The sequence below is a fragment of the Haplochromis burtoni genome, unplaced genomic scaffold (genome assembly GCF_018398535.1).
Source record: "Haplochromis burtoni strain Fernald_Lab_line unplaced genomic scaffold, NCSU_Asbu1 Contig_435, whole genome shotgun sequence".
In the NCBI taxonomy this organism is placed as follows: Eukaryota; Metazoa; Chordata; class Actinopteri; order Cichliformes; family Cichlidae; genus Haplochromis; species Haplochromis burtoni.
Genome location: NW_024582796.1, coordinates 186847 through 207220, shown reverse-complemented (window position 1 = coordinate 207220; position 20374 = coordinate 186847). Strand labels below are relative to the sequence as shown.

Genomic DNA, 20374 nt, shown 5'->3' with positions numbered 1-20374 from the left:
CCCGCAGATTGATTCCCACTCGTCCGGCCAACGTCAGATTCCACGAGCTGGGCTGACAAAGAGGAGCAGACTGCGTGTGATGAGTTGTTTTCACAGCGTTTTCTACTGTATCAGCTAGTCGCTGGTTTTATTGCTGTCTTCCTGCGTTGAAGTGGAGTTTTTCTTTTCTGCTTAGATAAGGCCCAGTGCCCTCGTTTACTCCTAGAAGACAATACACCCACCAGCTTGACGGTTGTTCACTCAAGCGAATGAGTTTCCCACAGGGTCAGGCCAAGTCCTCTCTCCCTGTCACCTCCATGTTCACACAGCCTTTGCTTCACATACATGAAAAACTAATCTCAAAAGCGTTTCTGTGTCAGCGCACACGGACAACAATGTCATTTCCCGTCATATGTGCTCCACACACCAGAGTCCCAGCTATAACATTAACAGTGCAAAAGTTAAATGCTTATAGATGTACATATCATCTCAGTTTTAAGCTGAAAATGACATTTTGTGTGAGAAAATTAGGCTGTCAGTGCATTTTGTCTCAGGGGTGAAAGCTCTGACACTTTAAAATGTCAGATTCTCAGCCGCTATCAAAAGCAGCTTTGTTTGTAAGTCGGCCCATGTTGAGTGCCTTTGAGTTAATCATTTAAAAAAAAAGAAAGAAAGAAACCCACTCGTTTCAGTGTGAACCCGACATATTTCACATTTTTCTTTTCATCTTCATTTCATTTGTTAGCATACAACCGTTCCACAGGACTTCCGTCAACATGATGTCAACAGGTGATCGTGTTCCTGATTTGCTGCAGTCTTTGAGGAGCAAAGATGGGCAGATTTGCTCCAGTTTCTCAAGAAATGCAAGAGAAAATTGTAGAAATATTTAAAAATGGTGTTCCTCAAAGAAGAAAGAAATCTGTTGGAATTTCAGTGCATAAAGGGGAAAGGTGGAAGCCTACGCTGAACACTCGTGACCCCAGTCGCTCAGACATCACTGTCATCCGTCAACAGCTGATATAACAATAAAAGCAAAGGATTTCTGTGGGAAACCTTTATGAAGCACTACAATCACAATTACATTCACAAATGCAAATTTAAATTTTACTGCATGTTGATCTGTGACGATGAAAACATGTTCTGGTCACAACAATCGGTATCCCAGATCTTTGTTTAGAAGACATGGAAACCGTGTGCTCTGAACCAAAGACAAAAACGCCATCCAGACTGTTGTCACCAACAAGTAAAACAACATCTATGCACTTTTCAACAAAACAAAATAAAACCACATTATAAAGGCCTGCCTGCAGTCCTGCCCCATCCCCAGTAGGAAATATGTGGAGAATTTTAAAACGCAACAAAAATGCAACAAAGATGTGTTTGCAGGAGGAAAGGTAAAAAATAACACCTGAAACATTTTGTTGCTTGGTATCCTCAGTGCTTAAATGTCTCATATGTGTTTATTGCTTTACTATTCAAATGTTTTTTGGGAATTTGTTGCAAGCCTGAACTGCAGGAATGAAATAAAGTCGATCATATTGTCTGCATTCAAAAGCCAAAGTAAATATGTAAGTGTTTTTTTTAGTCTGCATCGTGCATGTCATCCCAACTTTTTCTGATCTGGGGTTGTAGCACATGATGAACTGTCAGGGCTGGAATCTGCATCCAAAATAACTCTTGCTGGGCTGCCTCCATGTGTCTTTCCTGTCAGTGTTAAAGGTCTCACGGAATAGTTTTGGGGCCTTAGTTGTTGTGTAAAACAGGATGTCGGGGTTGGAAATATTTAGGTGGGGTTTGAGTTAAAAAGTTAAGACAACAAAATCCACTGTTAGCCCCTATTCAACAAGAATGAAGGACTACAAAAAGGATGGTTGCGTGACAGAGCAGCTGATAGTCCACGAGGCATATCAATTACATGGTTATCTTCAGTTTCCATTAATCTAATTTAATGCAAAAATTGTGTGGGGAAAGGCCCAGCTGAATCTTCAAAAGGCTGACCAAGGTGACAAAATTACACGTTTTTTCCAAAAACACAAAGATATGCAATTTGTTTTCAAATGAAATGAAGAAAGCTGCAAATAAACAAAATTGTTACTGAATCTTCTGACCCAGTAAGTGATTAATGGAATAAAAGCTAGAGGTTCATGTTCTGTATCACTATGAACTGGCTCAAAATTAAGTTTATATTTCATTAGATCTTTGCAGTCTTTGTGTATGACCCTGGAGTTTTTAAATACTAATATGGCTCTGATTATAATTTAGATTCATTTCCTTCTTTAGATTCTGAGGATTCAGCACTTCATCTGTTATTTGAATGTACTGCAAGTCCATGTAATTATACTTTATTGTCTCTTTCCACAGGGTCAACTGTCCCAGGCCCTCAACGGCCTGTCAGATCGAGCCACTGAGGCCAAAGAGTTCCTGGTTCAACTAAAAAATATGGTCCAGCATATCCAGGTATACGCAGACACACGCACACACGTGGTTTTTTTTGTTTTGTTTGGTTTTTTGCACACACCCATAATCTGCATGAATATTTTCTTCTACCAAGCTGTAATCCCCCTCTGTGATCCGAGACTGTCCACTGACTGCCGTGAGCAGCAGACACAAAAAGGCTTATTGTATTCATTTGAATTTCTCATTTTCTAATCTTTGGCTTGAACTCTGCACAGGGCCAGATGGGAAGATACTATCTTAATAAAACTATAAAAGATGCTTGCATCAAATTTGAGCTCAGGATGCAAAACAAAGGTGGTTATAAAGATTAACATTTACAGAAACACATGGTTATATTAGCATTAATGGGAATTCCCCTTTATTCACATTCATCTATATTATTTTCTTCCATCTAACACATTAACCAGGTCTAAATTTAGATGCTCATGTGGAGACAAAGCTTTGGTCAGCTTATGAGGGCGATTAGAGGAGGAAGGTGGGATTAAAACCTCTCGTGGATAGTCGTCACGCAGTGTGAAATGGTGAGGGTGAGGTAAAAGAGTAGAGAGGAGGTGACGAGCAACAAAAAAAACTTAAGATGTGTGAAAAAGTGACAGCATGAGGCGTAATTGTCAAGTTTATTACTCTGCTGATGCATGAAACATGATTATTTTACTCACGCTTCTCGTCTGAGGAGGAGGTATCTCAGCAAACTATCCATCCCATCATTAAACTCTATTAATTGTGTCATTCCTGTATTTCACTGTTACTCCTGCTATTAAAGTGATGCACACGGCCTTAAAAGTATCCTCCATCTTTTTCTTTTGTTGTTGTTGTTGTTTTGTTTCCAGCTGCAAATTCCTGCATATTTTCTGTCTTCAGATGCTTTGCTTTTCCAGCTTCTTGTAAATTTTTCCTGCAGGAGAACGGTGTGGAGTTTGAGGCTTGCTTGGTGGCGCAGTGCGACGCCCTCATCGACGCCTTGAACCGGCGAAAGGCCCAGCTGCTGTCTCAAGTAAACAAAGAGCACGAACACAAGCTGAAGGTGAGTGAGCATGACAAGATCTGTTCCTGGAATCCACTTGTATGCATCAGAAGGCTGGATGCGTTAAATGGATAATGAGGCGTTAACCCTAATGAGGCATTGATTCATGAGCCACACAAGTGCAAACCGAAACAATTATCTTAAAAATATCCTTGTTTTTCTTTAGAAGTTGCCAGGTTGGGACTTTAAATTTGATCTGCTTCATAGTGGTTGTTTGCTGCTGTATAATCTTGCAGTGTTGGTTTGACAAATTGAGGGCGGTGATTGTGACTGATGGATGAGCTGGCGCTGCAAGTGAAGTTTCATATTGTAGTGGATAAAATACAAAGTCGTGAGGAAAATCTCTTCGCTCTTAAAGAATCTGAAGTTATGTATTATGTATTTCCAGTTGCATTTTTTAGGTTTTGCAGTATCTTAACGATTTTGATAAAGATTAATGAGAAATCGTACACCGTGCCACCGATTTCAGATGCATAAAGAGCTGCATTTTTCTTTAAGCCATCTGCAACACGTTGAACGGGGGACATAAGTGAGATGAGAGGATGGAGAGATACATTTGTGCTGTACAGCATCCAATTTCACACTTGGTTGCTCTGTAGAATTGAGGTTTCACACGTGTAGGTGGTTTGAGGAACATGGCTTGTGCATGGCAACATGTGGGCATACAGGACCAGCATATATATATATATAATATAAATATATATTATATATATGAATTATATATATGATATTATATAATTAATATATAAAATACTATATTGTATATATATATGTATGTGTATGTATATTATGTATGTATATGTGTGTGTGTGTGTGTTTTAGATGTGATGTTCATGGAAATTACTTTTCCACAGGAGGCACTGTGGCTATCAGTTACATTCAACTCGCATCCTTGATGTGACATTCTTGCCTCCTGTAATCTCCTGAAATTGTAAATAAAAAATGACACAATAAACACCACATAGTCATACTCTCCTAAGGATCTGCAATAGAAGAGAATAGGGACACTAAACCCTCACCACTAGCTAAACTACAGTGATTCTCAGAAACTCGGCTATTACAAGTGCCGTCGCTGCTGCAGTGTTTTCTTGCCTATAGGAGGCATGATTTTAGTTTGCAGTGGTGTGCGGCACGATGCACATGAAAAATGAACTGTGTCCTCTCAGTGGATGAATTTTCAAAGACGGATGGATCTTTAGGGACACTGGACAGATTCACACCTCCAACACAGATGAATTTTAATGCATGTCAGTGCTGATTTGATCCCGCCTGTCAGCTCGGTGTCTGCATGTGTCGTACGCTGAATCTTAATGTTGGAGAAACACATTTCTCCAACGCAGATGTCAGATTTTTCTCATGCTTTCTGCGCTGATCTCACATGTGAATGTGCTTCTCGGTTACTCAGGGGTACCTCTTCAATCATAGGAGTTTCCCACAGAGTCAGTGATGCAAGAAAACGAAGTTTCGTGCGTTCTCTTATTTCCTATTGTCCCCTGGAGGGCAGCGTAGCTCACTCGTGTAGATACGAGGCACAGCTAAAAGAGGAGAGAAAGGATCATTTGAGATGAAGCTTGTTTTCTTGAGGTCATCTCCAGGAACTGTGTTAACTCTGGCATGGACATTCATCCTGCAGCTGTGGCTGAATGAGACACAATTCTGTCCCGCTACGCTCTTGGTGATGCTGAAGTTTTTGATGTCTGTGCTTATAAATGCTGATAGCTGCATAAAACATGGTGTCCAGTTGAGCAACTAGTGATATAGCCTGAATAATACAGCTTATTTAAGCACACGAGGTTCACAATAAAAGCTGTAAAAAGAGCAGAAAACATTAAATCAATTGAGTCTGATTTTAAAACGAGGCTGCTGCAGATCACTTGGCATCTCCAGCAGAGCTTCCTGCTGCTCTCCTCTGGTCCTGGCTCCTGACAAGGAAGCCTGGTCGCCATGGTGACTGAGGCACGTTGAGCTTGTTGTTTGAAGCTGTGGAGGCGAGAAGTAGTCCTTCATAGCATGAGTCAGGTTCATTTATTCCAGCACATCAGGAGGACTGACCCATGTGTTTGTGTAGAGAAGCAGCAGAGGCAGAAGGTTTGTCACGTGGAGTGGATACAAAAGGAACCCCAGATAGGTCTCCTTTAAGCAGACAGTCTGTAAAGATTATCTTCTAAATGCTGATTCAAACCATCTGTGCACAGCTAAAATACGACATACTAAATGCCATGTTGATGTTAATTATTCAATTGGATGAATTATAATCAAAAAAATTACCTGAGTCACCTTTGAAAACCTGCAATCTGTTATAGGTCTCCAACAGCCTAATATAATTTCCTGTTCGACTCATTCACCCTCGGGTTCCTAGACGCAAAGCCGGACATGAGCAGGGCAGGCTGCAGCCCTCTCTGTAGCCTGAAGGATTGTGTTGCAGGCTTTGGCTATAAACCGCATGCTTAATCTTATAACCTCAAAAGTTTTCTGACAGATTTTTTTCCCTCCAGGAAGCAATTTTTTCACAGTTTCTGTCAGATGGAAAATCACATGGCCTTTAAACTGGCTTAATTGGTAATCTATCACCATAAGCATTTTATAGTCTTCTCTCTTTTCGTTATTTCTTTTGCTGTAAATACTAAGGACTGAGTGTCCAGCAGTTCTGATGTGTGGTTTCCTTGAGTCGACTGCAGAACAAAGTTTTTGTGGATTCTCAAGCTACCCGAAAAACATGAATGTCAGTGTGTAAAAAAGCTCCTGTTCTCCATCAGACTCTGATAGATCAGAGGCTCAAATTTCCAACAAGCACTTTAATGCACCAACAAGAAAAGATCTAAAAAAGTGACTTCACATTTTCAGTAACACTTGGTTCCTTACAGATCTGTTCATAGCTCACATCTTTTCATTAGATATGAAAACATTGTGGTTTAGAGAAAGGCTCTCAGACTGTATATAAAAGATGGATGATGTCACCTATTGGTTTGTTCAATCCTGTTTTGACGCCTCCATTCTAGCATTTGATTGCTTCTATCTTAAAGTTTTAGAGAAACAGTGTCAATATTTAAACCAAATTATTGATTCTTAAGTTAGCACACTTGGCAAAGCCTCGGGCCTAGAGTCCTGCCCACAGAGTAATGTGTACTCCCTGGCTAGTTGCAAGTAGTTGAAGGTTGCTTGCAATCACTAGCACAAAACTGGTCCCAGAGATGTATGTGACACAGAAAAAGAGTCTGCTGTGATGGTTGCAGTGGTACGGCGCAGCTTTTACTTAGAAGGCAAACTTTCTCCGCTTTCTGTTTCCATTGCACTTTTTCAAGTTTCACTACTGCTCTGAGAGTAGATTGCAAGTGTTTGCACAAAAGTTAGCGTCTTCCATGCAACCTACATGTGACCACAGCAGTCTGCTGGTGACCAAAGTAATCAAAAAGATTTTATGGGTGCAGCACCCTCTTTGTGAACAATTTTACCCGGCAACGAGAGGTTGCCTCTAGGTCTGTGTGGCTAAAGCCTTAGCAAGGTGCATGAATTGCAGACGCAGATACATGCTAATTAGTAATTTACTAATAAAATGATGGAATTCATGAACCAGTGGGAACTCTATACTGTACTTCTGGGATGATGAAGAACTGCAGATCTGGCATTTCCAAGGTGGCTTTGGTTTTCAGCCTTGGAGGTTTTCTTGCAAGTCTTTTCATGGAAAACAAGCTTACCCCCTTGCAACATCAGAGTAACAACACGAGTCACCTCAGTCTTTTGTGTATATTATTGTGTATATTGATCACTTTTCAACTGCGCCACTTGCTATTCTGAGCTAAATGTCTCTTGGCTTTATCATCAGATATAGTGCTCGGGCATGCATCTTTTAACTCCTGGTATGAAAGCCTGGTTTTTCTCAAGATGTCAAACTATTCCTTTGATATAGCTGATGCTTTTAACTGCATACATCTCAGCAAAAATGTTGAATGTAATTAAATTCACTGCGATGGATTTTTTTCTGTAAAGCACATTTCATTTGACGGAAACATGAAAAAAGAAAACATCAGCACGGTCCTCTAATATAATGTGAAGATTGTATTAAATATGATCAAAACGGGGCCCACTTCTTATGCTTTCAATCTCTTTCACTGGATTCTTCAAGGAACAGATTCAGCAGATGAAGGCTGATTAGAGCAACACAAAGTGAATCAGAAACGAAGTCAGTCTGCATCTTCTCCTGCTTCATGCAAAGTTTGTCACTGGTTGCTAGGTCCCCTGTTCACCCAGCTCGGGTTGGTTAATGAGTACAGGCTATTTTTATTTCCACTTGCTTTCCCCCTTGTTGAACCGACTGTGTTACTCCAGGGGAACCCTCCTTCTTGGGGTCCTTCTCACTTTTAACTAGGCATGGGAGGTATTTTGGACCGAATGGATGCTTAGAGATGTGGTTGGAAGTATAAAGAAAAGCGGAGGCAGATTTCAAATGATTCATTTTCTTATAGTGAATGACAGTTTTCATTGCAGCGAGATAGGCAGCAGAGCCTGTTATTGAAGGTTATTCAGTGTGGGAGGATTACTTGTTAATGTTGAGACTGCTAATGTTGTATAAGGGTCTTACTCGCCACTACAGTTGTATCTTTTCTGTCAGATCCTGACAATCAATAGAGAACTAATCAAGACAAGAAACTCTAGATGTAAAGGCTATTTATGTTTAAGATATATGATCGCTTTTTCTATTAAGAGTTTAATTCAGAGATTCCCAACAAGGGCTGTATCTCAAGGGGTACTTCTGCAGTAGTCTGGAGGTAATCTACAACAAAAGCCAGAATTACCATTTAAGAATTGATTGGAACTGAATAAGTTTGAGTAAAAAGTAATGGCTAGGCAGTAGAAAAAGACACTCAGAAGATTATAATTATAATTATATCAGTGTAAGTAATGAAAAAAATGGTTGTCATAGCTCGTTAAAAGTATGGCTGAACAACTGACATTGTAAGCTATGAACAACCTGTTGAAACCATTTGCTAGTATGGGGGGAAAATTGGATTCGGGTTTGTTTTATTGGTTGATCAGGCCTTTCACCGGCTTGGGTGGTTTTCCGGGTTGCTTTTCCCCCTTGGTTTTTTGCCGTTTGGAGGGGGTTCCGGCCCCCTGTGACCGTAAACCGGATAAGCAAAAGAAAATAGATGGATAATAGATAAACATTTTAAATAGCTAGTTAATATGTATAAAAGTTTGTAGTGGTCGCAGGGACAGAGAAACTAGAAGAGGCGAGTACAACAGGCAAGCCAACTCAGACTGCAAGGAAGAAAGTGCTATTCATACACAGAGAGGGCTAATTAGGAAGGAGACACAGGAGAACATAATCAAGACAAAGAGACAGGAAGTAAAACTCATATTAATGCTCAAGAGACACACCCTATTTGTCTAAAACAGGAAATAACGGAGTCAATAAACACGCACTGAACATGACATGAGGAACACCGCGGAAACTAGGAAAAATAAACCAAATCACAACAGAAAAACTCAAATAACAAAGTCTATTAATACTAAAAGAAAACTAAAAGACTCAAGTGCAATTATATACAGTAAATGAACCAACCAAGAGTAGAGACACAAAAAGAAATCGATCTTGGACTAAAATGTGATTTAAAGAAAAAAAACTCAAACATGAGCCAAAACTAAAAGCAAAAGAACTATGAACCCTAACAGAACCAACAAAACACAAAGAACTCCAGAAACCTCAAAAACCCTGAGGTATGACTAAAGCTTCGATACAACAATATGCTACACAGACCCTCAGCCAGTAATACCTGAGAGCATCAAACCATAATGAAGACACAGAAAAAGAAATTCCTGACTCACAACCCTTGTTCTGAGATCCAAGACCATGACAGTTATAGCGCTATAAAAGTGATGAAAATAGTCTTATACTCAAGCTATAACTATGAAACTTAGGCAGTAGTTTTGCTTGAAAATTGTTGAAGGTAGTTGCTTATTATTATTATTCTGAATGCGTGACTGGTTTTCCAGGGTAAACATGTTTGGGTTTTTGTCTGTCGTGTGGACTTCTGCAAAAACAAGAGAAAATAATTGAGATCAGTCAGTAAAGAAAATGCATTTCAAATCTGTTATTTTGACCTATGCATGTATGCATGGGTCGCTTACTGCTGTATTTGCTTCAGTTCTAATAGTAAACGCTAACAGATTCTCACTGACAGCTGATTTTCAGTGGATGTGGCACTTGTCACTTCCTCTTATCGTCACTGCACTGTGCAGCATATCCTCACACACACACCTTAATGTTTAATGTTTCTAATAACAAACTATTTTTCTGTGTGTTCTTTTATATTTGACCCTCATTTAATGATTGTCATACACACCCCTTTTGTCAGTCTACAAATGTTATCCTGTGTCCTGGAAGGGGACAGTTTCAAAGACTGCAGCCACAGTATCTCACAGACACAAGTGCTGCAGTGGCCTAATAACTACAGCAGATACAAATAGAAAATGGTAGAAGAAGCTTTACCTCCTCAGCAGCTAACAACGCAGAGAAACAGTAACTGCTGAAGTAACTACAGAACAGTTATTGCATCTTAAGGCATCTGTGGTTTAGCAGGTAGAGCAGTCATACACCACCCGGAAGGTTATAGGTTTGATCCCCAGCTCCTTGGGCAAGATAGAGAGTTTCCCGCGATGCATCCATCAGAGTGTGAGTGTGTGGATGTTAGGTTAAAAAAGCAGTTGTATGAATAGGTGAATGAGGTTTGTAGTTTCCAGTGCATTTCCCATGTAAAATGTGTCTTTAGTGTGTTTTTATGAGGTAGTATTTGTGACTCCAGTATGTGCTCATTTATTTAATAAGCAGCTGTTCCACTGCAAACACGTTTCTCAGTGTTTCCTACCATGAAGAAATCAAACGTGCTATCAAAACTGCTGTTTGTTTTAGCACTATCACTGTCTTACATTTTCATCATCCCTCGGTTTCCTGTTGTTTTACCATCACTGTGGAGCTTCTGTGACAAAGTGCTTGATCACCCTACCAGCCACATGAGAGGACACAGTTTGTATCCGCTGTGCAGAGACTGTGGCCCACTTAACGCAGCAGACTCTGCCTTCCTCTACCGCTGTCCTGCACTGTGTTTTCTGGCTCTCAATCCACCATCTCTCACTCTCTTTTTCTGTCTCTCAATTAATTTCTCTCATCAAGATGCTAAATTTGCTCCACTGCCGTCCCACCACAAGCTGCTGCAGCCCCTTCATTCTCGGTTAAATTCAGACGAATGAATCTTCCCTGCGCTGATTATCCGGAGATCATCTGGCAGAGCACTATTGCCGGCGGCAGTTTTTATATCTTATTGGGAAGCTGATTTAAAGCAGATTTCAGGGAGGATGGCTAGAATGCTGAGAGAAGCTGTTAGGGAGCATCGAATCTGAGAGAGAAAAGAGGAGGATGACAATAAGGGAAGGATGTAATGAAAGCTGGCAGCACTTCTTTTGCACCTTGAAGAGAGATATTCTTTATACACTGAATTTAAAACATTTCACATGCAGACAAGGGACGGTGAAGTGATTGTTAAGCAGGCAGCGACAGCAGTAAGAAGCCTTTTCCTGGAGCTCTGCCAGGCCACTGCGGGGCTGTGGATGTTCCAGCTTGCCACAGCAGGGATGGTTTGGCCTTCAGCCACAGAAATGTAAACCGAACTGTCAGAGGTGAAATGAAATCTTCTCTCACCAGAGAGAGAAACGTTGATTCATTCCAGAGAGTTGTTTGAAAATGATTCAGTGTGTCCTAGTAAATATTAATTCACCAGGCAAGCGGTCGAGCCTGCTTTTTGTTGTCATTTGTATGAACGTCAGAGGTGGAGCCGAATTTTTAAATCTGGTTCATTTAAGTTCACGCCGCCTCAGTAGGAATGGACCAAGGCTTTGTAAGTGCTCGCTCATTTCTAAAGCCCAGCAAAAGGATGAAACGCTGCAGATATTTTTACTAGAATCTGTAATGTCACCTGAGCAGGGCTGACCGATCTCGAGATTTTGCTTAAAAACACAAATCCAAAGATTTTTAGGAGTATCCAGTGAATTGTTGAATAGTTTTTAGAGTAAGCCAAACTAAGGGCATTTTATTTTACTATAATGATGTATGTTCCCTAAAGATGCTTTAATCAATCTGGATAAAACTGGATAAAACTTGCTATATAAACTGCCTAGGATACCAGGATTATCAGTATAAAGCGTTTAGGAATTATTATCTTCAGTGATGCTGTTTGTAAAATTGCTAAATGAATTTCCGTGCAGTGCAGTCCATATCTGTAAATAAGTGTTTATCAAACAGTGATGCCTAGGGATGGGTATTGATAAGATTTTAACGATTCCGATTCCATTTTCGATTCTGTTTAACGATTCTTTTTTTTTTTTAAAAGGAGAACACTAAGGTCGATTAGCTTAGAACTTTGTTTTATATCTTCTCTTTGAACAAGATAGAAATTTAGGAGTAACATGGCCTTACAAACCCAACAGTGAGATCTTAAGAGATCCACAGCCTACGGCTCTTCAATGGGGTGTCACAGGGTCCCCAGGAAAAAAAATGTATATGTAAAATAATAAAATAAATATTCTCCTGTAGCAATAACAAAGTTTAACATAAATTATTCTGTAGCAATTACACAAGAATATCCAGTAATGTCCTGCCTACAATTAAACACATTCACTTACCAAAGTGAAATCGGGGGCATCTGCTGTGGCAAATGGGTGCAAGCCTTTGACCACAAACTTGCGAGATCCTGAGTTAGTTTTGCGAGATCTCGCAAAAGTCCGTCTTAATATTTTTTTCTCCCATGTCCCCTGCAGGGCTCCGTAAGTTGATGTGATCGTTGCTACACTCTTTTCAGAGTTGAATTTCATATCATACTGCAAAGCATAGTTTGAGCAGACTCTAAGCAGCTGCTGCAAGCCAGCTCTATAAGGAACAAAGCAACTAAATCATCAGCATACAAATTATTAATAAGGCTCTCCCCCATCATGTATCCTGTATTCTGCTTGTTTAGTGTTTTAGAAAGATCATCCATATAAATTTGACGAGGAAAGGTTGTACTTCTTCCCCACTGGACATGCATAGTTTGATATGAATACTAATAATGCAAGATCCTTATCAGATATGAGGGGGCTTAGTAAATAGTTAACTATGATTAACACGGTCAAAACCTTTGGTGCATCGAAGAAGCACATAAATGCACCACATATACACAGCATATATGCACAAATTAGTGCTTTATTTTTTAAAGCAAATTAATTGTCAATAGTTGTTTTATATTCTCAAAGCCTATCCCCAAAAGATTCTTTCTAATATTTTTGACAGTATGCTACCCAGATAAATTGGGCTGTAGTTTTCTAAGGTGGATATTTGACCAGTTTTGTCCTTGACTAAAGGCACCAATAGAACAGTTAACATGGAGTCAGGTAGGCTGCCATGCAATAACTATCCAGAAATGTGAGTAAAAGTGAGATTTGAGTCTGCTGGCAAACTCCTATTCCAATCAGGACCACATACTTTGTTTTTGTTCACTGTTGCTGCAAATTTATGCACAAGACTCATGTGTGTCTGCTTCAGTGAAGGAGGGTTAGAAAGTTTGAACCTCTAAATCCGCCCCTTTTGGCTACATCTTCTCACGTTGGCTTTGACTGCACAATCTCTAAATGCTTCATGACATTACTGGGCTTCTGAGACTGTTGCATCAGATGTGTTTCATGTGCGTTCACAATAAGACCCAAATCCGGCACACCAGGGACACAGGTGGGAGGTTGCAAAATATAACCAACTTAAATGAGCTCGCGAAATTAAGGAATAAAGAATTGAAGTCGCTGCAGGGGAGAAAATATGCAACAAAAATCCAGACTGGAAGATAAATGAACGCAGTGAAGTGCCAAGCCTACAGGAGGTGTGCAAGGTCAGGCAGGCATATTTATAAAGAGAGGGAAAGGCACAAGAAAAACAAACGTAACTGAAAACATGTGCAAACAATCAGGCAATCACATGGTGGTGGGAAAAAGCCCAAGACAGGAGGAAATGTGTAGCACATAGACAAATAGTGATATTCATTAATATACACTAAAGACCTAAAACAATACCAGACCATAAAAATTATTTCCATGTGTCTCAATTCTCAGTTAAAATTTGAAAATTACAAAAAAGAAAGAATTATCATGCCGTGTTTGGGATTTACTCTTCACTGTCTGTCTCCATGATCCCATTCAGAGGGCATCCCTTAAGTCATCTCTCATGCTCTGAACGGATTATCATCCTAAAATGGTGCAGTGTTTAAAACAACCACATACAGTTGGCTTCTTCTGAAATGGTTCCTTAAATAATCACAGTAAAATAAAAACTGATTATATCAGCAAGAGGCAATTTAATTCACATATAATGAGGTGTAATTCCATTGCAGTCACTGTGCACCTATGGTACAGTATTGCGTATCGGCGTGCACTGACTGCAGTCATCAGTAAATCATCTTCTGTTGGTCGGCAAACGGCTTCAGGAAGGATTTTCCTCTCCATTCAGCCTTGGAGCTGTGGCGGTGAAGTTTCTGTTTCCTAGCAACCCCCTGTCCAGCACTTGTGTTTATTTCACACTGTTGCAAAGAAGCTGCGGACATCAGTCTCGGTAAGAAAGAGGGAATCTCTAGACGACATGTTACTCTGGAAGGGTTTCTGTTCCTGTCCCCTCGATTAGGATTAATGGAGCTAATCCAAATTATATTTTTTGTTAAATCAAACGACTAATACAGGGCAGAAAATCTGAAAACTCTGAATGCATCTCAGAGCCGTGTCATCACTCATAAAGATATTTTAGGGCAACTTTTTCCTCATCCCTGTCTGTGATGTAACTACTGATGACTGTTCAGGCTGCCCGGGTGTGAAAACACAGTGTCACTTTCCTTCCGTTAACGTCAGTTACAGGATCATTTGCTAGTGTCCCGTCAGCCTCTTCTTCCTCCCTCAATCTGTGTCTCAAGAGAAAAAGAGTTACTCAATCAATAACTCTGACGATCCTGCTCCTAATCTTTTGTCTGAACTTCTGGCTTTTTCTCCCCTCTTTCCTTGTTTTCTTTAGGTCTGTCTATATCCATCCTTCTTCTCATTACTTGTCTTTCTTCTATGGATGACGATTAGCTTGTGATTATGAACTGTAAGTGTATTATACATGTTTACTCTTCTGTTCCCCCTGTTTTTCCAGGTGGTGCGGGATCAAATCTCCCACTGTACAGTAAAGTTGCGTCAGACCACAGGCCTGATGGAGTACTGTTTGGAAGTCATCAAGGAAAATGACCCCAGTGGTTTCCTGCAGGTAAGATGGCCACAAGACGTCCTTTTTATTTTTACAAGCTACAGCTGAAACAATGAAGTAGAACTGGACGAAAGATTTCTTAAAACAAGGTGGTACAACACCTCCAGCTGACATCAAAAAGTAACTTCTCCGGCTATTACTGGAATTAAACTGTTGGAAAACTGATCCATAATTTCATTAGAAAGACGTAAATGATGGTTTGCCAAAGAAACCAAATATTTCCAAGCTCTGCTTTTTAGGGGAACAATTTTGCCTTATTAAAATCAAACCTTGCTTGACATCTGTTTAAAGGCAAAAAAAACTTTATGTTTCTTTCTAAAGCTGCCTCTAACTGACGTTTTTGTTCTGATGAGGTGATGAGCAAATGCTGTGTCACACTTGTGACACCAGTCAAGCATTACGTGTTTGGTGACCTTTTTAAATTGATATCTTAATTATTCAGCAAGTGATTTTAACACCATTCAAAATTCTTCATTAGATCATGAATGACAAACTCATTTTACGTCGTGGGCCACGTCTTTGATCTTAAGCGGGTCGAACCAGAGAAACTCCCCTTTCTGTCAGTGTAAAGACATTTAACTATGCATTTAATCCGAAATTCAAAATGCTGATGATAAAGAGAATGAAATAAAAGAAAGAATAAACGTTTCTGTCACTTAGATGTTTATCTATTATTTAATTACTTTAATGTAGTATGAATAGCAAAGGCGAAGATCTTTATCAGGAGGAAAACCTGTAAACCTTTTCATAAGGTTTTCATCTATGGCTCCCTTCGTATGTTCCAAAGCCAGATTGGGGCCAAATTAGAGCCTTTGCCAGGTTGATTCTGGCCCCTGGGCCCTATGTTTGACACACCTGAATTAGGAGACATATGGGAGAAAACATAGTTTACCTATTATAACTTTTTTTCTTTAAATTTTAATGAGAAACTATCCAAGTTTGAAAACATTTTTTGGAATACAACTAGAAACCTTTTAGACACTTGATGGAAAAGAAAAATCCCATTATTGCATTTATGGATCATTGCATCTTTATCTGCATTTCTTCATCTGAACGGAGGCTGAAATGTTCTGGCAGGCTTATTATTAATGAGTAACAGGGAGAGATTTAGCGGTAGATTAATCTGTACTGTGTGTCTCACAGATCTCTGATGCTTTGATTCGGAGAGTCCACATGACAGAGAGTCAGTGGGGAAAGGGGACCCTAACCCCCAGGATGACCAGTGACTTTGACCTCACTCTGGACAGTGGACCTCTCCTGCAAACAATCCACCAGCTGGACTTTGTACAGATGAAAGGTACACAGACAGAGAGCCTGATATTTTTTTAAGAACCACTGTTTGCTCTACTTAAATGTGCAAAATTCTATCTAAAACTTTTACACTCTTACATTATAAGGCTCTCACTATGTGTCCTTTTATACATATAAAAGTTGTCTTTGCTGTAATGCAGAGTTATATCCACTTGGGGAGTGAGTGTGTGTCTCTTCATACCTCTGTGGGCTGTAATCTGGCCTCGTTTGTCCCCTTCTTAGTCCCAGCTGCTCCCATGCTCCAGCTGGAGGAATGCTGCACTCAGAACAACAGTGCCACATTGTCATGGAAACAGCCACCACTCTCCACCATCACCGTGGAAGGATACATCCTAGAGCTGGACGATGGAAACGGGGGGCCATTCAGGGTAGGTTTCCTTGTGCAGGTACTGTTTTGTCCCTGCAGGCTGGAATTTATCTGTCTGCTTCAGCAGTATTTTTCTTTAAATGAGAACTTTTGTGATATTTACATTTAGATCCCAAAACAAAAAGTGAAAAACAAGATCAGCTAGAGTATAAATCACCTTTATGTGACATGCTTTCCTTCTGTCTGGGCAAAGACTCCATCATTTGATACCAGGGAGGACACCGGCTCAGCCAGGGGAATGTGGCAGCAGTATTTTGTAGCTGAAATCACTCAAGTTAATGTGTGACAGTCGTACAGAGCACGTCACGTGACCTAGCGTAACAAGGCGCTGAATGACACGGCGTCAGGAGGAAGCATTTGTACCACCGCTAGGATGATCCTGTAGGAAGCGTGATCCGGCATCAAAGCAGTCGTCATACTCTCACAGAGGTTTAGCATGTAATCCATCCTATAAGATACTTCCCAAGCTTCTATTCACTGAAGCCCCTGCTTTGTTACGACAGCAACTTATACCTCCTGAGCCATTCCCTGGGTACAATGGCAAAGCATATCTGTGTCTGAATTCTAAACCTCCGTATAGTAGGCCTGTTGATTCTCGCAACAATCAATCTGGGAGGCTTCCTAAAAGTGATATTAACATACAGGATGCAGCGCCAAGGCAAGAACTTTATTAGTACTCGCGGAGTTGGAAACAAATGAGTCATGTTACTTGGTTTGCGGAATAAATGTGGTTTTATTTCAACATAGCCCTGAGGCTCACACTTTGTAAGCAGGCAAGAAAGCAATGTTTAATTAAAAACAGAAGAAGAAGAAGAGAGGGGAAAACAAAATCTTCTTCTTTAGTAGTATGAGTCTCCATTTAAAGAGAGCAAATTAAGAGAGATAAAAGTGCTCCTCATATCTTCCTCTATATATAATCTCCAATATGTAACCTAGGAAAAAAATGTGCGCTGCTTAATTAAAAACAAAAAAAAAATCCTCAATAAAAGTCAGTAAAAATTTCCAACTTCAGTATTTCGTTCACCGAATTCCTTCTGTGATTTAGGTGTTGCATTTGTTTAAGCAGTATATTTGTTTCTAAAAGGGGACTTGTCTGTTTAGAGGTGGGTGACATAGCCTCAAAACTATATCACGATATTCCAAACAAATGATATTTCCGATGATAGATGATGAAGTTATTTGGGGCTGTCCCTTTATAAATATTTGTCATGAACCAGCTTGAGGTTCAGACAGTTAATGGCATTTAACAGAATATATATTTACTTAAATTAAACGGAAATATGGAGTGACTAAATCTTAAAAAGAAGCATAATTTAACCCAGAACCCAAGCGAAAAAAACAACAAATGTTGAATATGAACACAAACACATAAAGAGGTGGGGAGGGGTAATGAAGGCCTGCTCTTGCTTGCAGACATGTCTGGGCTTGTGTTGTTGATATATCATTGATGTTGTCGCAGGACGCTGATACCATGTAAAAGTTTATACCAATGTTAACATGGACAGTGTGATATGGCACAGCCGTTCTCTTTACTATTACAGCTTTTGGATAACGAGATCAGACCCAAAAAATGTTTCTCACAGTTCTTTTTTTCTGTTCTTGGCCCTGTATGATGTCAGTGGGAGCATGTTTCCTAATATGGCTATCCTGGGCACAACACTCTAGCTGTGAGCAGAGAAGCCCCACCCACTTTCAAACCCTCTGTTTCAGACAGAGGCTGATGCCCAGATATAACATCAATAATGACTTTTTAAACTGTGAATCATGCAGAGCTGGGACATATGGAGTCGGAAATGAGTGTAATAGGTCTCCTTTAATAAAAAGAACACAAGCCAATAAAAAGCAGCCTGCGAATCCCCGAAGGCCAACCGCACACACACACACATACATAAACATCTCATCTTCGATATTCTAGTCTGCACTTTCTGTCAGCATCCTCTCATTACTCCAAAAAAAGAAGCACTATGTCCATTATATTCATTATAGCAGCTGGTGCAGCATAATTAAAGTATTTCGCACACCCCCGGCAGCAGTAACTAGAGCTTTTAACTCAAAAAATATTGGACTTTTTCATCCCTGCTGCGCAGAGATCCCTTGCAGATTCTGACTGTGAAGCTGTTGCTTTGCTCAGTGGTTTGTAAGGAGACTGGAAATGGATAGCAGCTATTTCTTAACGTATCCGGTTTTGTTTTGTTTTTCAAACTTATGAAAAGCAGACACTTACGTCCTAAATGCAGACTGTAAGCTAAAAGCAGCTGGTCGTAGTCGTTCACCCTTCAAGTTCTTTTCGTGTTCTGTAATTGTCTGTTTCTTAATTACAAGTGTGGAGTAACATGGTGAGCATTCGCATCCAATCTGCCAACTGATTCACAAACTGTATCTGCTAACTGCTAATTGGTAGAGAGCCATTGCCAAATTGTATTACAGCCTGGAGACTTTTTGTGTTAGCGTGTGATCGTCAACACAAACGCACCAAGACGAGAGTCGTGGCGAATGTTTTGCAGCATCTGTGATGATTTGGTTTGGGGTTTGTGTGTGTGTGTGTGTGTGTGTGTGTGTGTGTGTGTGTGTGTGTGTGTGTGTGTGTGTGTGTGTGTTTAAATATTAATTTGCCATCTGGTCTGTGCGTCTCTATAATATAAACTAAAATCCTTGTATTGCTGTACCTGCATCTGATGCAGCACTATGCCAAAAAATTCTGAGGGAAGTTTTCTCTTCCTCCTTTATTCTCTGATTCACTGAGTCACACCTACGCAGCTCCACGCTGAGCCTGGCGAGTTGTGTCCCCATGTCTATTTATACTCAAGTGTGGGCTGCCGTGCCCACGTTCAGTTGTACAAGCTCGCATTCTCTCTTATTACCCTCTCCACCAAATTCAAATGGGACACTCCTCCAGAAGAAATGGACTCTCTTTGGTGTCATAGTTACGCACTTGATGCATCTGCCAGCATAACAGGAAGCACTGTGTGTCTTTACAGGAAGTGTACGTGGGGACGGAGACCATCTGCACAGTGGATGGGCTCCACTTCAACAGCACGTACAAGTCCAGGGTGAAGGCCTTCAATGCCAGCGGAGTCGGCCAGTACAGCAAGACACTGATCATGCAGACCTCTGAGAGTACGTTGAGCCTCATCTCCTTCTTCCTCTTGTTTTCACTGTAAATTTAAATCACTGTGAATCTAGAAAGAGCAAAGACTCAAGTATGAATTGGTGTTTTGTTTTTTTAAGAGCGCTACCTCACTGACAGTTTTGAGCAAAAAGAGAATCAAAATTCAGCCATCGTTTATTTTATATTTGCTACTGAGCAAGCAAGCTTTCAGAACACTGTGCTTTTTAAAATAGAGCTACATGTTGGGTTGCTCAGGCCAGCGCTGATATTAGTTAATTATCAGTGGCAGTGTATTGTATAGGTCAGACGATAAATAACGAGAAATTGCAACGTCTCCATTTAAACAGTGAGAACAGAGAACATTGGCAATTAGGTTTTTATCATACACAATAAATAAAGATGGTCAAACCATCAGCACGTCCTTGCACAGTGGGACACTGCAGCGCTGCCATATTTTATTGGTGATTTTAATTTCCAACCAGGTTGGGTGCACCACTGGTCGAGCAGCCTCTGGCTACAAATGCTCAGATACTCAGATACTTTTGCTTCACTTCCATTAAGATTTCGCCGTTTCCCTTTTATTTTTAGTCTGTCATTACCACACTGTAAAATGTCCTGCTCAGTTTGTAGATTGATCTTTAAAATAAACACCAAGATTGCTTGCTAGGCAAAATATCATTATCAAATCAATATCATAAATATCCATGTTGCAGGTAACGGGCTCGTATGCTGCCAGCTCAAAACGAGCTATACCAGCAGGTGGCAAGAGCAAAGAAACAAAGCGAGGAAAGCAAATGGAGCTGGGCAGAGGTGTCTGTA

At 40.3% G+C, this 20374-nt stretch overlaps 1 protein-coding gene across 4 annotated transcripts in view; it reads left to right on the top strand.

Moving 5' to 3' along the window:
• Nucleotides 1–20374, top strand: part of trim9 (tripartite motif containing 9) — a 43995-nt gene that overhangs the window by 14191 nt on the left and 9430 nt on the right. For all 4 annotated transcript variants that reach the window (XM_005946055.3, XM_005946054.3, XM_005946053.3 and 1 more), the window contains exons 2-7: nucleotides 2341–2436; nucleotides 3338–3460; nucleotides 14658–14768; nucleotides 15912–16065; nucleotides 16302–16447; nucleotides 19425–19563. In XM_005946055.3, the coding sequence (XP_005946117.1) occupies nucleotides 2341–2436; nucleotides 3338–3460; nucleotides 14658–14768; nucleotides 15912–16065; nucleotides 16302–16447; nucleotides 19425–19563 (769 nt within the window). The remainder of the gene's footprint in view (nucleotides 1–2340; nucleotides 2437–3337; nucleotides 3461–14657; nucleotides 14769–15911; nucleotides 16066–16301; nucleotides 16448–19424; nucleotides 19564–20374) is intronic.